We start from the raw sequence: 17,004 nt of genomic DNA, 5'->3' as shown, positions 1-17,004 counted from the left end.
CCCAGTGAATTCTGAGGGCCCAAGAGACAGCAGGCCTCTCCCTTGTCCCTGCTGGAGCTTGCTGGGATGGTGTCACCGTTGGGAAGTGGTGGGTGTGGGGAGAGATTAGAGGGTGGGGGGCTGTGAGCACAGCCTCTAACTCCAGGATGCCTGGCCCACTTTGTTATGTAGACACAGTTCCCATCCACCCTCCACCCACAAGGCTGGTGGTCTGCACTATCTCTAGTCCCCCATGCTGGTGGCAGCAGGGGGCATACCTGGGATGGTGGGCATGGACTGGCTGGCAAAGCTCATTTGAGAGAGGACAGATGCCTTGAGGGGGATGGCCGCATGCTCCGAGAGGTTGGTGTCACTCATGAACTCGTGCTTCCTGGAAAGCTGGAGGAATACACCACACACACACACACACACACACACACACACACACAAATACACACACACACACACACAAATACACACACACAAATACACACACACACACACAAATACACACACACACAAATACACATACACACACACAAATACACACACACACACAAATACACACACACACACACAAATACACACACACACACACAAATACACACACACAAATACACACACACACAAATACACACACACACACAAATACACATACACACACACAAATACACACACACAAATACACACACACACACAAATACACACACACAAATACACACACACAAATACACACACAAATACACACACACACACACAAATACACACACACACACACAAATACACACACACACACACAAATACACACACACAAATACACACACACACACAAATACACACACACAAATACACACACACACACACAAATACACACACACACACACACAAATACACACACACAAATACACACACACACACAAATACACATACACACACACAAATACACACACACACACACAAATACACATACACACACACAAATACACACACACACACAAATACACACACAAAAAAAAAAGAGAGAGAGAGGCTTAGCATGAGGCAGATCTGGGCCCTGAAAGATCAGGGATGAGGGTGTGGCATGGTTTCTATGAAGCTGGCTCCTAGTTCATTTATTCTATTTTTTACCATTCCATGCCAGTCTGCCATGTATGGTTTCACAAGTTGCACACTACACAACTACGGGGTGGAGGGGGTGGCATTCATTTAGACTATCATGTGAATGGTGTCCCCTAGAATTGAGACACACAGAGGACATTTCCATTCTTATCCATCCAGGCAACAGTAGCCTGTGAGGCCCACTGGGAAGTTTCTGGAGGGCCCTTTCTTCACCAAGGTATCTTGGTTGGCCCCTTGCTCTTTCATCTGGCACCCCTCCCTTGCCAGGGCAGTTAATCCGTCTCCCGCTCCCAGGCTCCCAGAATGCTTTTGACAAACCTCTTTTCCAGCGGGAAACTAAGAAGGCTGTCTGACACCAAGTCTCATTTTTAAAAAGTTATTAGTTTACAAGACCAAAACTCTCAAAGCCAGGACAGTGAGATTTCATCTCTGCATCCCCACCTGGACTCCTGGCTCACAGGAGGGGCTTGCAGGGGTCTGAGATGTCAGTGGTTAGAACAGGCCTGCGGCTGGGGGCTATAGAAACACCTAGCCCAATACCAAGTGGGCTGCTCTCCCCTTTGGTAGGAGAACAGGTGGCTTCCCCCCCCCGCCTGGAAAAGCCCTGTGTGATGGTGGAAAGGATACACACAGGCTCTGAAGTGCAAAGGTCAGGGTTTGACTCCCAGCTCTGTCATGTCCCAGCCACCCCAGCTGCCTGGGCAGTAAGCACTTCACCTCTCAGCTCCTAGGGTGCTGCCTCTGCAATACCCACAGCACCGCAGAAGCGGGCCTCGGGGATCCCGTATCTGGAAGCCCTGGGTTTTGTGCCCAGCATGTAGTGCAGATTTGCTGACAGCACTGGAGAGGCAACCTGCCTCAGCCGCTCACCCGCTTCAGGTCCGACTCGGCAGCCGCTTTCTCGTCCGCAAACACTACGCTGCTTCTCTTCGTCCTCTTCTTGGACCTCCGCAGCTTGACCTCAGGCAGGGTGCTCCCCGGGGAGATCGGCTCCTCCTGCTCCACTCTCGGAGTCTTGGGTGGTGCTAATTCCAGGTCAAAGCTGAAAGGCCAGAGGGGCAGCAATAGAAACGGCAGTTAGAGCTTCAGTGGAACTGCCTTGCAAGGACCCAGGAAGCTGAAGGGGACCTTCGGGCTACCTGAGCTGTCACTACAGGATCTAGAGTAGATCAGCAAATCTGGCAGAGGATTTGGGGAGCAACTTGCTCAACCCACAAACACTTAAATGTAACGAGTAAAGTTCACTTTATTTTATTCATGGTAAAATGAAATTGAAAGAAGTGAGCCATAGCAAAGAAACTGGTGGTGAGGAGAGAAGACTGGTTGAAAGCATGAATGCGGATTCAAATCCAGGCCCGGCCAGTTCTTAGCTGAATAAATAACTTTGGGTAAATCACTCAACCTCTTCCAACCATCATTTCCTTTTCAGTAGACGGGGGTCTTTGCAGAGACCTTGCAGAGTGGCCACGAGATGAGGTCAGAGGAACCCCTGGCACATTCTTGGCATATGGTAAGTGCTGGGTAGCTCATAGTGTCTATGATTAGAACAGATGAGTTGGGCAGGGTGAATGGTGGCCCCTAGAATTGTGAAACACAGAAGACGTTTCCATCCTTTTCCCTCTGGGCAAGAGTAGCCTCTGAGGCCCGCTGGGAAGTTTCTGGAGGGTCCAGCAATGATGGCCAGAGGGCTCCAGGAAGGTGGAAGGGGGCAAAGGAGGGAAGACCCCCGACAGAGGGGAGGGTAGGTGGTGCAGGAGGAGGAGCTCTGCAATGGGGACATCCCATTGTGATTGGGAGGAGCTTCCTTGAAAGGGAACAGATTCCGGTGAGAGGTGACAATATTCTAGAAAGATGCAGGCTTGGTGAGGAGCTCTGGCTGGCTGACAGAGATCACTGGACTAGAAGTCTGGGGGCTGCAGGTGAGTCCTGCTGGGCCTCAGGAAAGCTGCCTTGCCTCTCTGAGCCTCCGATAATCCCCTACAAATGATACTAACCATGAGCCTCCTAGGGTAGTTGTGAGGCTCCAGATGGGAAAAGGCTTTTAAACTGAAAGGAGGAAGGGGAAGGTAGAAGGGATGTTGCTGGTGAAGAGAGAGAAGGAGAAGGGATTGAGCCAGGGAGGCAGGGGTGCGGGGGGCTCCCTGGGGTGCAGGGACTGACCTCTCTGAGGTGGGCTTGCTGGGGGTACTGCAGTCAGAATTCATGGAAGTCAGAGAGATGATGGACATCTGTCTGTACGAGCGCAGCATAGACCTGGGGCGGCCCACTCTCCTGTCGTCAAAGTCAGGCTGTGGTGGGAGAACAGGGTGGTTAGCAGCTGTAGCCTGAGGAAGGTGGCCCCCACCTTCCTGTCACCTTCTCCCTCCACCTGGGCAGGGCAGAGTTGTGGGGCTGAGTGGAGCATCAACACAAAAGTTCCTGGCTGGCTGAGGCTAGGGGTTCTTGTAGAATAAAGAATGTGGCTGACCTTTACTCCCGGTTCCTGGAGGAAAATATCTAAATCTTTGGCATTTCCTATGTGATAGGAGTATCTTTGTTATTATTCATGGTGGCCCTCTTGACCATACTTGATTTTATGCTAATAAGATGGCTCCCGATGGCCAGAAAGACCAGCTCTATGATTATAGGGCTGGGGCTTTGAGCCATGTAGTACCAGCTCAACCTCCAGGGAGTGGACAGGCCCAGAGACTGATTTCCATCACGTGGCCAATGGTTTAATCTATCATGACTGCATAATGAAACTCCAATAAAAACTCTGGACATTAGGCTCTAGTGAACTTCTCTGGCTGGTAATCATACATCAGTGTGCCAGAAGGGGGACGCATCTGGAATACATGGAAACTTCATGTTTGGGACCCTCCTGGACCTCACTCTGTGTCTCTTTATCTGGCTGGTCTTGATTTATATCATAAACTGAAGTTGTAAGTATCATGCTTTCCTGAGTTCTGTAAATTATTCTAGTGAATTATGAAACCCGATGGGGTAGTGGGAATCCCCCAATTTGTAACCAGTTAGGCAGAAGTGTGGGTGGCCTGGGTCCCTGAAGCTTATAGTTGGTGTTTGAAGTGGGAAACATCTAAGACTGTGCTTCTAACCTGTGAAATGTGATCTAACTCCAGGGAGTCAGCATCAGAATTGCATTGCAGGGACTTCATGTAGGGAGTATTGAAAGTGACAACCTGTCTCACGGAAAAACATCTTTGAATCAGAGACCTGAGTGTGCCTCTAGGCTCTTTCAGTAACTCACTGTTCTTCTCCGGGTCTCAGGTTTACCATCTGTAAAATGGGAAGGCTGGACCAGATGGTTTTAAAGGAATTGCATGGCCTTGACATTTTATAACACCAGTTAATAAGGAAGAGGATGAAGAAGCACCCTGTAAGCACCAGGCTTATGGCCTCTTCAGGCCAAGGAGCTCAGTGGCCAAAACTACTGGCCTTGAACTAACACAGCCAGATGCAAATTCTGCCGCACACTCATTTGCCACATAGCCTCTGGCAAGTTACCTGACCTTCTGAACCTCAGAAGAAATACAAGTGGTTAAAAATCATTCCTGCCTCTCAGGCTTGTGGTGATGATTAAATGACCTAGTAGATGTCAAGTGCTTCAATCAGGCCAGGCATATAGTAGATGCTGCATCAATGTAGCTTTCATTATTATTACACAGTCCCTTGAGTAGTTGGTATCTGCACAATCCAGTTGTAACTGGAGTTTGTCTGGGGGTTATTTTTGCTGGACCAAGTTTCCAGCAGGGTTCCCCTGGATGGGATCCAGCAATGCTGGCCATCACCATCTTCTTTGGAAGCAGCTTCCTTTGCTGAGTCCCTTCCAACTTCAGCCTCCAGCATCCTTCCCTGCCCCACCCTGCCCAATCCCACCCCTCCAAGCCATAGGAACCACCCATACCATCTCTCGGACACCGTACTCCTTCTCCACCTTCATTTTCAGGTTCTTGAAACATTCCTCCATCCGGTCATGGAAAGGTCGCAGGTTATCCGACACCCTTTTCTCATGGATCTTAATCCCAGCTCCCAAGAAGGGGATCTGGAGAGAAAGTGGTAAAGAATGAGCCAGAGGCTGGCTGGTGGGCCTCAGCCTGGCACCCAGCCCATCACGGCAGCTGCAGTCAAGTCTGCCTGCGAAGAATTCGTCAAGGGCTTCAGGGTCCTCAGAAACCTGCACACAGGGTCCCCAGCCATGGGAAATGGGGAAAGTTGCAAACAAGTGGTTTGCTCTGGAAAGGGGAGAAAGATCCTCAGCTTCCCTTGCCTCATAGGAGGGTTGGACTCTCCCGTTCCCCATGAGAGGCCACATGCTTGGGAAAATGGCCCCCTTAAAGAATCTACCTGGGGGCCAAGTGTGGAGATCAGAGCAGGGGAATCTCTGTTGCATTGATTTAAAATCTCGCATAAGATGTTCTTGGCAATACTAAAGTGAAAGGATGAATGTCAGAAGCCGGGAGATAGAGGAAGGCAAGAGCTGAGAGAAAACAGAGGAGGGGGCATAGCCTCATCTTACCACATGGAGCCAATTGTACTTTATACAGGTGCTGAAGAAGGATATAAATGTGCTAATATCATAAAGTGAATCCACCAGTTGGGAGCTTTGAAAAGTGATGTAAAAGCCTTAGGAAGATGAGGGAAGAGGAGAGGATTGATGTGAGGGAGTTGGAGTCTTATTTGTCCCCATAGGAGGTCAGTGGACACTGTCTAAGTGGCAACTATGTTAAGGGAGAGTAGCAGAGCCACGATGGGCACTGTTAGAAAGAGAAGCTGAGAACTTTAGTTGTGTGGTCTCAGGGAAACATTACCAGGGGAGGCAAAGGGGTAGACTATGAATTATTTGGGAAAAAATTGCTTTCATGATGGTGACATAAAGATATTTCTGCTTACTTTTATTGGAGGTCACCCAGAAATGACAAGGTGAAGGAGAAACTGAAATCTTCAGTGAAACTTGAAGACATTCATAAACCTGCCCCACAATGTGTGCAGGTGCCAGGAAGTGGGAGGACATAACTGACCTTCCAGAGCAGAGGAGGGAGGTGGTGATAAGAAGAAGCCAATCTGCCTCCAGGAAGCCAGGAGGGCCTCAGGGATTGGAGGCACCAGGCACCACAGAGAAGGTTGGTGAGCTGAGGGGCCAAACACAGAGGAATGTGTTGAAGTTCTTTATCAGGAGCAGTTAGATTTTCTGACTGCCTCACCCTGCAGCCAAGTGTTCTATTTTCCCATTTTCTCAAGAAGGAGGAGCTTATCATCTAGAACAATTAGAACAAGGAGCTCTGGGCTTAGGGGCATCAGGCACAACAGAAGGCAGAATGAGGAGCCAGACTGCAAATAAGGAGTTGAAGAGAAAGTCTGCATTTGGATCGTGAGACCTCCACTTCCCAATTCCCAAATGGCCAGCAGTGTAGCAGCTGGGACTATCTTTCTATAGAACAGCTTGAAGGGTCTGACTCTGGAGAATATGAATGGTCCCATGTAGAGAGAGGCATCTGTGGGTCATTCCATTAGCATACAGCAATGCTACCCAGTTGCCAAGGCCCTCTCTCGTGTACACAGATTTTCTTTAGCCTCACTCTTAACTAGGAAGAGAATGCCAAGCATCACTAGACATTGGAGGAAGGTCTCCAATATGAAAGACAGAGACCAGACCGACAGACAGGGAAGAAACAAATAAGGAAGAAAATAAGGGAAGAATAAAGGAAGAAAAAACAGAATGAATTTGGAAGAAATAGAATAAAGAGAGCCTACGAAAACACGTTTTTCTAAAAAATTTAACTAATATATAGGAACAGAAAAGATCCTCCATTCATGAAAAAGACAAAGATTTTATATAAAAATGAATGCTAATGGAAAAACTACATATAAAAAGTAGTGAGATAAAGTTGTAAATGGAGATACATTTATGGCTTTAGTTTTACATATTAGAAAAGACAGAAAATAAATTAGCTAAGCATCCATCTCAAGATATTAGTAAAAGAACAGTGAACTAAATTCAAAGGGAGAAAATGAATGAAAATAATAAAGGTAAGAGTAGACATGAATAAAAATAGAAAACAAATTTACAATAGAGAGGATCAACAGAGCCAAAATTTGTTTCTTTGAAAAGATACAACATTAATAAACTCCTAAGAAGACTAATCAAGAAAATACAAGGTACCAATAACCAATATTAGAATTGAAAAACATAAGAAGTACAAACGTTATAAAAGATCATAAGACGAGTGTATTATGAAAAGTTAACAAACAGAAAATAGCATTTAAAAACAATACCATTTACAATAGAATTTAAAATATCAAATACATAAGAGCAGATCTAATAAGATATATGAAAGAAAAAATATGTGAAAACCACAAAATTTTGCTGAGAAAAATTAAAGAACTATATAAATGGAGAGATATTCCATGTTCATGGATGAGAAGATAGCCATTCTCTCCAATTTAATCTAATATTTAACGTACACTTAATCCAAATATCAATGTGTTTTAGAGAAGTACGTAAACATTGGCAAGGTTATTTTAAAATTTATAGAGAGATACAAAGGACTTAGAAGAGGCAAGACACACTTGATGAAAAGCAACAATTGGGGTGCACTTACTATTAGATTTCAAGACTCAAGATGGTGTGGTACTGGTATAAGCATGGACATAGACCAATGGATCAGAATAGAAAGTCCAGAATAGACAAATACATATATGGTCAATTTTGGGGGTCAAAAGTGGGGGAAAATAGTCTTTTCAATACATGGTGCTGAAGAAATTGGAAATCTGTGTAAGAAAATAATCTGCCTCTTACTTTACATCAGCCAAAATGGATCATACACCTAAATGTATAAGATTAAACAATAAAAACTCATAATGAAACATAGAAGAATATCTTCATGATCTTGGGGTAGTTGTGGTTTCTTAAAGTGGACACAAAAGCACTAATCATTAAAAAATATGATAAATTAAACCTGACCAAAATTACAACTGCTGTTCATCAAAATACATCATTAAGAAAGCAAACAGACAAGCCAGACTAAGAGAAGATATTTGCAATACATACATTTGACAGAAGACGCATATCTAGAATATATGTAAACTCCTATAAATCAATAATAAAAAGACAACTCAATTAACAACATAAGTAAAAGATTTGAAAAAGTATTTCACAAAAGGGCAATCCAATTAGCAGTAAGCATATGAAAAGGTGCTCAACATCATTGCTCATGAAGGAAATGCAAATTAAAACTAAACTGAGATATCATTACACATCCACCAGAAGGACTAGAATTAAAAAAGACTCCCAGTATCAAGTGTCAGGGAGAATGTGAATCAACTGACTTAGAAGTTGTGTGGGAGTGAAAATTGATTTAGCCACTTTGAAAAACTGCTTCTTGTGTCCAGTAAGGTTAAATGTGCATGGCCCAGCAATTCCACTACTACACGTATACTGAAGGAATTGAGTGCTTAGGTCCACCAAAAGGCATAAACATGAATGTTCATAGCAACTTTATTCATAATCAAACACCCGAAAAAAACCAAATGTCCAACAGGATAAATAAATTGACACATTATTGGTAATTTAGATACACATACAATAGATGACACTTAGAAACAAAAAAAGTCAAACCTCTAGTATGTGCAACAACCCAGAAGAATCTCAAAGGCATTATGTTGAGCAAAAGAAGCTACAGATACAGTAGTATATACTGTACTGTATAATACAATTTATAAGAGGTTCAGGAACAGGTAAAATAACCTAACCTATAGTGATAGAAGATTGGCATTACCTACTAAAGCTGAATATCCTTATATGCTATGACAAAACAAGTCAATGCATAGGTATATATCCAACAAAAATTTTGCATATGTGTACCAAAAAGACACACACAAGGAAGTTCAGAATAGCATTACTTGTAATAGCCCCAAACTGAAATAAACCCAATTCTCTATTAGTAGAAAAATAAAGAAATACATTTTGGTATAGTTACATAAGCCAGCTGTATGGACCACTACATAGCAATGAAAATGAATGTGAATCATAACTATGTACAACAAAATGAATGACTTTCACAAACATAACATTGGGCAAAATAAGTTAGATACGAAAGACTGTATATTATGTGATTCTGTTTACATGTAGGTCAAAATTAAGCAAATCAAAACTACAGTGTTTAAGAATGAGTGTTTGGGTGGTAAAGTACTTTTTTTAAAGCAAGGAAATGATTACTATAAAAGCAGAACAGTTCTCACTCTTAGGGAAGGAGGCATAAGAATAGGGTTAGGGGAGCTAGCAGAATTCTATTTCATCTGGGTGGTGGTCAAATGGATGTACGTTTTTGATAAATAAGTGGGTTATATATTTTTATGTGCACTTTTCTGTACATAATATTTCACAACGAAAGCTTTAAAAGAGCATACTATAGACATCTTTTTATTCCAAAAAATAGAGAGAAAGTCTTCACAAAGAAAAGAAATTAACAAGCTATCGATCCTGAAATCTGCAAAACGTTGAACACCAAATGTACTTTGAAGGTTTCAGCATTTGTTCGGTTGCTAGAGGTACAAATACATTCACTCCCCTTGCAATCTAACCTTCTTGTGTTTTAAGTAAATTCAAAGTGTATTTGGCTTCGCAAAACCAAGATCCAATTTAGAATTAAGCTCCAAGTGAGCAGGGAGCAGGCCCAATTTCGTCCATCACTATCTCTGTTGCCTAGGACTATGCCTAGGACACAACAGAGGCTCAATAAATGTAAGTTGCAAGAACAAATGGAATGACACAGGTAGGGAAGAGCTAATCTGCTGCGTGTGATAATGTTAAAAGACTGCCTTTGCTATGAGCAGGGCTGCATCTTTTGCATGCAGGTGTCCATAGTTAGGTGCCTGGGGTCAAAGTTAGGGTGCCTGGGTTCTGGGTGGGAGGGATATGGCTCAGGTCAACCTCGTTTGGGGGTTAGGTGGGCCTCTGTATAGGTGGTCCCAGGATCAGCGGGTGGTGCTAAGGAGAAGGCAGCCACTAGGGGGCGGTGTCTGAAGGCGCCTAGCTAATGGCTCTCAGAAGCTGTCACATTTAACAGAGTACATGCGTTCAAAGTCTTCCGGCTTTGTTGGTAATGTCCCTCTAGTAAGCTCCAAGACAGCAGTAGAACTTTCTTAGAAGGTACAGCTTGATATTTGCTGTGCTGTGAAGCTGAAGTTCATTTGGGTACAGCAAACACAGCATGGAGAAGCTGTTTCCAGATGAGAAGAGGTCCCCAGTGGAGAGGACCAGGGCAATGGTATGGATTCAGAGTGACATCCAACAGCTAAGCAAATCTGTGTGACATGTTAGCCTTCCCTGAGGCTTCCCAGCAATATCTGAGGATGGGAACGAATCAAAGCCTGGCCTTCCTGCTTCCCAAGTTGGGGGTGCTAAGGGAGAACATCATTATTTGAATAATAAAGGGCATGATGACCGCAGAAGGCTGGGGACCTTGGGGATATTTGGGCTTCACAGGTGGCACAAGGTAAAAAGAAAGAGAAAATTCCAGACAGACACACAACATGCATTCGGGAAAAGCGCGTCTGTGCAGTGCTTGGTGTTTCATTTTTAAAGCCCCACTTTGCATAAATTGGCAGAGGCAGGGAAGGACCTGAATTAGGAATTCTTATTTTAAGAAAAGAGGCTGCACCCAATGCTTCTCATTCCCTGATTTCCCTAGAGTAACAAAAACTCCCAACCACAAAAGCTTGCTTTTCTTCGCACAGTGACTGGCAAGAAGAAAGCGAGGGAGGGCAGGCAGCTGCAAGCTGCTCCACCTGCCCCTGCACCCACTGCTCACCTCCTGCCAGCTCCTGCCCTCTGGAGCCCACCCCTGTGTTCTGCTGGGTGGTTTTCTGAGAGCTCAGAGTGGCAAATGTCTGAGGAGGGGGCTGCTGTGGGCCTGGAGGGGAAGCCTAGCCTTGGGTAAGCCTCTATGAGAGGGATCTAGCTGACTGTTGCTTCTGCAGGCAGAGGGAGAACAAGAGAGAAGAGGAAGAGAAGCCAAGACAGGAGTAAGATGTGCAGGGGTGGGGGGCAAAAGACAGAGAGGCAAGGAATAGAAGTGCAGGCTTCTAAGAGAGAGAGGGAAAGACAGAGACAGGTGCACGGAGAGAAGGAGAGAAAGGAGGAAAGACAGAGTCCACAGGAAGAAGAGGGATGCAAGCAGAGAATGGAAGGAGAGGCAGGTAAGTGGCCAGCCCGAGACAGTAGGGTGGTGCCTTCTAAGCTCATGGGCTGAGCAGCAGCTTGTGCAGGATGTAGACCCTTTGACTCACAACCAACCACACAAAGGCCTCACTTATTTTCAAAATCTGATATCCATCTGAGCATTATTGCAACAAACTGGGTCGGCTCTAAAAGGAGGAGAAGTGGGAGTAGGGGCTCAAGTCTTCTATTATCAGATTGGCCTGTGCTGGGTGTCGGGGGAAGGTGCTGGTTTGGAATGTGGGGGCCTGGTGTTCATTTTCATCCCGCTGTGAAAAGCCATCCCCTGAATTCAACATCAAATAAGACAATCTTAGCACCATCCAGCATAGCATTGCTGCCTTGCACCATGCAACACCCAAGAGTGCAGTGCCCCAAATCTCTGTTCCAGGATGAACCTGCTCAGGTGTGATACAGAGTTGGAAGAGGGGCTGAAAAGCAAGGGACAGGAGGCCATGTGAATTTAGGCTGCCTCAGCCAGAGCCTAGCTTGGGGCAAATGAACCATGGTGGGAGGAAAGGAAGAAGGGCAGGATGCTCCCCCTGCCAGCTCTGCTTTACCTGCCATGCAATCAGGTCCTTGAGGTGGGTCAGCTTGTCCTGGTCCTCAGGGTGGTCCCTGACGTACTCCTCAGTGAAGAAGGCCTGGGGAGGACAGATAGGAGGTCAGGGTTTCCTGTTCATTTAGCATTTCACAGCCAATCTCTTTGCCACTGGGAGAAGATTCAATTTGAGAGGGGCAAGGATGAGGTCACAGGCATGTGGATGGAACACAAGTGAGAGGTCTGGAGAGACCGACAATGTTTTATCTGCTTTGAGGTTCAGATCAGTACCCAGTGGGAATGGGCTGCAAACTCTGGGGAAGTCGTTCTCAAAGTCAGGTTCCTGAGCCAGTAGCAGCAGCAGTACTTTGGAACTTGTTAGAGATGCAAATTCTCTAGTCCCAGCCCAGGCAGCCTGGATCAGAAACTCTGGGGGTGGGGTGAGGACCTGTGTGTCAGGAAGCACTGTAGGAGATTCTGATGCTCCTTTCAAGTTTGAGAACATTGCTCTGTGGAAAATAATTCAGTAAGGAATCTCATTGGGTGGGTGTTCCAGCTCACCTCATGGCATCCCTCTTTGCAAGTGACCCTGGCAGCCCCTTTCTGGGGCTCATGTCCTTAGTGTGTGCACATGTATAAACAGACATATCCTATCACTGCTCAAGGTTGCACAAAGGGTTACCAATGATGACTGCATGGGTATCGGAGGGTAGCTGGAAGGATTGATTAGGTGACTGGAATTATTGTCCCTGAATTACACTACTGTGTGGTATTCTTAGTTTTACATCAATTGAAAGATAGGAAAGATAATAGGAAATTCATCAACAGATTTGTTAGAATGAGGAGTTCATTTTTCCTTCAGTGTCTGCTAGGTGAAAAGCAAGTAAGAACTTTCTATTCTATTTCAATGCCAAGAAAAGCTATGTCTCCTTACTGAGAAATGGGTATTTTCCTTCCAGTGGATAATGTGACTCATATAAGTGATGCTATCTCCCTTTTTGCCATGAACACCGGGAAGCTCAAAAATAAAATCTGTGGCTCAAACGTGTGGGGCTTTCTGGAGGGAACTTATGACCTTGATATCTAGATTATAGCTCCCCTCTTGGAGTTGATCTTTTAGTTTGTATGTCTTTTCACAGATTCTCAGTTTCATTCCTTTTCATTTGTACACATCATTTCACATCCTTTGTGGAAGAGGTGGGTTTATACAACTGGCATGTACTTTTATGGTCTGGCTCACACTCATCCCAGAGCCTTTCCTTAATAGAGCCACCTGAATCTGCCCAGTGAGATAAGGGGCTCTTATGACCCCTGCCCCTTCCTGCCCCTTCCTGCCCCAGCACAGGGTGTGGAAAGGAGGGTGGGAGGGAGATAGGAGCTCGCTAAGACATGAGGCTGTAGAAACACGAGGGCCAACCAAGCTGAGGGTCCCTTTGGGGACAAGGACAGCCAAAGTAGGATAAGTGACATGTAGCTGCATCTGCCCCCTGGGTCCTCCCACCACTGCTCTGTTCACTGAGCTCCCGTGGACTTGGAGCACAGAAATCCTCACCTTCTCATACTTGGCGAAGCCTCCCATGACAGCAGGGTCCACAATCCCATTCAGGAGCATGGAGAGTGGGTTGATGGGGAGAGTCTCATCACTCTGATACTGGTTTATCATCATCAGGATCTTCTCATTGGCCGTGGACATGGTTTCTATGGCATTCTCCAGAGGACTAATTGTGGTCTGTTGAAAATGAGATCACCAGGAAGAAAAGGCCTTAGTTAAGTCTCTTTAAAAACAGGTATTACTGGTATTGATTTCACTTGGGGTGGGAATTCAAATGAGGCAATGCTCCCTAAGGGGCTATAACAGACTCTTGTAATTACTGAGCTCTGGAGGCCGTCTGCTCTCTGGGGAGAGACAGGCTGGCTTTCTGCTTAGTGACAAAGGGATTTCTTTGGGGAGGCAGAAGCAGGAAATATCAGGTACTTGCTGAGGCTTCAGATGCTGAGTGTGCCCCAGAGAAGGTCTTCTCTTCTTATTATCTGGGTGAAACACATGCCAATTCAACCCTTTCAGTATTGGCTGGGCAGATACTATGTGTGAGTTACTGGCTAGAGAGATTAGAGCAGCTTGCAATGTGGGCACCCAGCCTGGCACATAGTAGGTCCTAAGACTGGTTGTTAGATGGGTCACTGTTCCAAGGTAGATTCACTTTAGTTGGGAAAACGAAGCTGAACACCTCTCCAACACCTCTTGGAAGGCAGAATAAACAGAGTGCCATCCAAAGCTAACTGGCAAAAAGTGCAGTTTGCAAGAGCATGAGATCTGGAGTAGAAACCTAAAGTAGAGGTCGGCAAACATTTTCTGTAAAAGGGCCAGATAGTAAATATTTTAGGATTTGCAGGCCAGATGGTGTCTGCTGCAACTACTCAACTCTGTTATTGTAGGGCAAAAGCACCTACAGGCAGTATGTAAATGAATGAGAATGCTGTGCCAATAAAACTGCAGAAATAGGTGACGGGTGGAATTTGGTCCATGGCCCATAGTTTGCTGACCCATGAACTAAACTGAAACAAACTAAATAAAAATCTTAAATTTGTTAAGACTTGTTTTGTGGTCTAACACATGATCTATACTGAAGAGTGTTCCATGTGCACCTCAGAAAAATGTGTATGCTGTTGCTGTGGGGTAGATTGTTCTATATATGTCTGTTAGGTCCACTGCGCTCTAAAATGTAGTTTCAGTTCAATGTTTTCTTATTGTTTTTCTGGCTAAATGGTCAGTCCAATGTTGAAAAGTTGAAAAGGATATTGAAATACCCTACCATCATTATGTCTCCCTCCAGATCTCCTAATGTCTACTTTATATATTCCAGTGCTCCAACATTGGGTGTATATGTGTTTACAATTTTTATATCCTCTTGATGAACTGACCCCTTTGTCACTATAAAGTGACCGTGTCTTTTTTTTTTTTTTTACACTTTTTCACTTAAAGTATTTTGTCTGAAATAAATATAGCTGCCCCTACACTCTTTTTAAAAGTTTTCATTTGCATGGAATATATTTTTCCATCCCTTCACTCTCAGTCTATGAGTGTCTTTAAAGGTGAGATAAGTCTCTTGTAGGCAACATATCAGATAGTTTGGCTCTGTATCCCCACCCAAATCTCATCTTGTAGCTCCCATAATTCTCGCATGTTGTAGGAGGGACCTAGTGGGAGATGATTGAATCATGGGGGCGGGTCTTTCCCAGGCTGTTCTTGTGATAGTGAATGGGTCTCACGAGATCTCATGGTTTTAAAAAAGAAGGGAGTTTCCCTGCACAAGCTCTCTCTTTGCCTGCTGCCATCCACAAAAGATGGGACGTGCTCCTCCCTGCCTTCCTCCATGGCTGTGAGGCCTCCCCAGCCATGTAGAACTGTAAGTCCAATAGACGTCTTTCTTTTGTAAGTTGCCTAGTCTCAGGTGTGCCTTCATCAGCAATGTGAAAATGGACTAATATACAATATCATTAGGTTTTTTTGTTGTTGTTGTTCACTCTATGCCTTTCGATTATTGAATTTAATCCATTTACATTCAGTCATTCTTGATAGGTAAGGACTTACTAATGCCATTCTGTTCATTGTTTTCCGGTTGTTTTATAGATTCTTTGTTCTTTTTTTCCTTTATTACATTCTTCCTTTGTGATTTGATGGCTTTCTGTAGTGATATGCTGTGGGTCTTTTATGTTTTGTACAATCTATTATAGGCTTTTGCTTTGTAGTTACCCTGAGGCTTACATAAAACATACATATAACTGGCTATTTAAAGCTGATTAACAACTTAATTTTGATCATATACACAAACTTCAATTTTACTCCCTCTCCTCCCATGTTTTATGTTTCAGATGTCACAATTTACATGAAAAATAATTTGTATCTTTAACAAACTATTAGAGATTTAGTTGTCCTTTTATATATTTTTTGCCTTTAAATCTTTATACTAGATAATTGATTTGCCCACCATCATTAAAGTATTAGCATGCTTTGGATTTGGCAATGTACGTATTTTTTGGCAGCAAGTTTTATATTTTCATGTTTTCACATTACTAACTAGTATCCTCTTCCTTCAACTTGAAGAACTACCTTTAGTATTTCTTGTAAGGCAGGTCTAATGATGCTTAACTCAGCTTTTGTTTGTCTGAGAACAACTTTTGGGTCTCTTTGGATTTATCTTATGTGTTGTCCTTTGGACTTTCTGGATCTAGATTTCTAGTTTCTTTCCTAGATTTGGGAAGTTTTTGTCATTTCTTTGGATATGTTCTCTGTTAGTTTCTCCCTCTCTCTTATTTTAGTACCTCAATAATGTATATGTTGTTACACTTGATGGTGTCCCATAATTCTCTTATACCAGCCTTGTTCTTTTTCATTCTCTTTTCTTTTTGCTCCTCAGGTTATATGATTTCCAGTGATTTGTCTTCAAGTTCACTAATCCTTTCTTCTGCTTGATCTAGTCTGCTATTGAACTCTTCTATGGCATTTTTCAGTTCAGTTATAATATTCCTAAGCTCTATGATTTCTGTTTGGTACACTTTATGCTTTTTCTTTGTTATAATTCTCGGTTTGTTCTTGCATTGCTCTCCCGTCCTTGGTGAGAATCTTCATGAGCATTATTTGGATTCCCTGCTGAGTAAATCACATGTCTTGACTCCACACATTTCAGTTTCTGGAGATTTATCTTGTTCCTTTACTTGGAATATATTGCCCTGTTTCTTCATTTTCCTTTGGTTTCTGTGTTAGTTTCTCTGCATTAGATAAGACAGTTCTCTCTCCCAGTCTTGTCAGACTGGCCTTATGTAGAAGAAGGATCTGACCAATCCATCCAATCTGAAATGTTAGGGTTCCTCTCAAATCTCTGTTTGCCCAGACTGCTGTCTCTGTTTTTGGTAGACCCCTATTGCTTAGAATGTGTCACTTCCTGTCAGTACCCTGAGACAGATAAGGCAGGGGCTAGACTCTCTAGATGTAGCTGAAAAGGTTGGAGTATTAAATGTGTGTTCCAGTTCCTTCCATCTTCATTGTGAAGCTGAGCATGGGTGATTAGCTCTCACTCTCTCTGCACTAAGCTGGGGAGAGAATCTGTGGCAAGTGCCTATACTCAGGTTCAGGCTGCACCCTCTGATT

General features: G+C 44.1%; 1 protein-coding gene across 3 annotated transcripts in view; it reads right to left on the bottom strand.

Annotated features, from left to right (window-relative positions):
* The window catches only part of DOCK2 (dedicator of cytokinesis 2), a 436,838-nt gene that overhangs the window by 2,854 nt on the left and 416,980 nt on the right, over window positions 1-17,004 (bottom strand). For all 3 annotated transcript variants that reach the window (XM_028849908.2, XM_028849910.2, XM_077937437.1), the window contains 6 exons: window positions 13,408-13,584; window positions 11,875-11,958; window positions 5,003-5,140; window positions 3,259-3,386; window positions 1,969-2,140; window positions 258-378 (listed from right to left, as the gene is read on the bottom strand). In XM_028849908.2, coding sequence (XP_028705741.2) covers window positions 258-378; window positions 1,969-2,140; window positions 3,259-3,386; window positions 5,003-5,140; window positions 11,875-11,958; window positions 13,408-13,584 — 820 coding nt within the window. The remainder of the gene's footprint in view (window positions 1-257; window positions 379-1,968; window positions 2,141-3,258; window positions 3,387-5,002; window positions 5,141-11,874; window positions 11,959-13,407; window positions 13,585-17,004) is intronic.

This window comes from Macaca mulatta, chromosome 6 (assembly GCF_049350105.2).
Source record: "Macaca mulatta isolate MMU2019108-1 chromosome 6, T2T-MMU8v2.0, whole genome shotgun sequence".
NCBI lineage: Eukaryota > Metazoa > Chordata > Mammalia > Primates > Cercopithecidae > Macaca > Macaca mulatta.
This window is presented reverse-complemented; position numbering and strand designations above follow the sequence as displayed.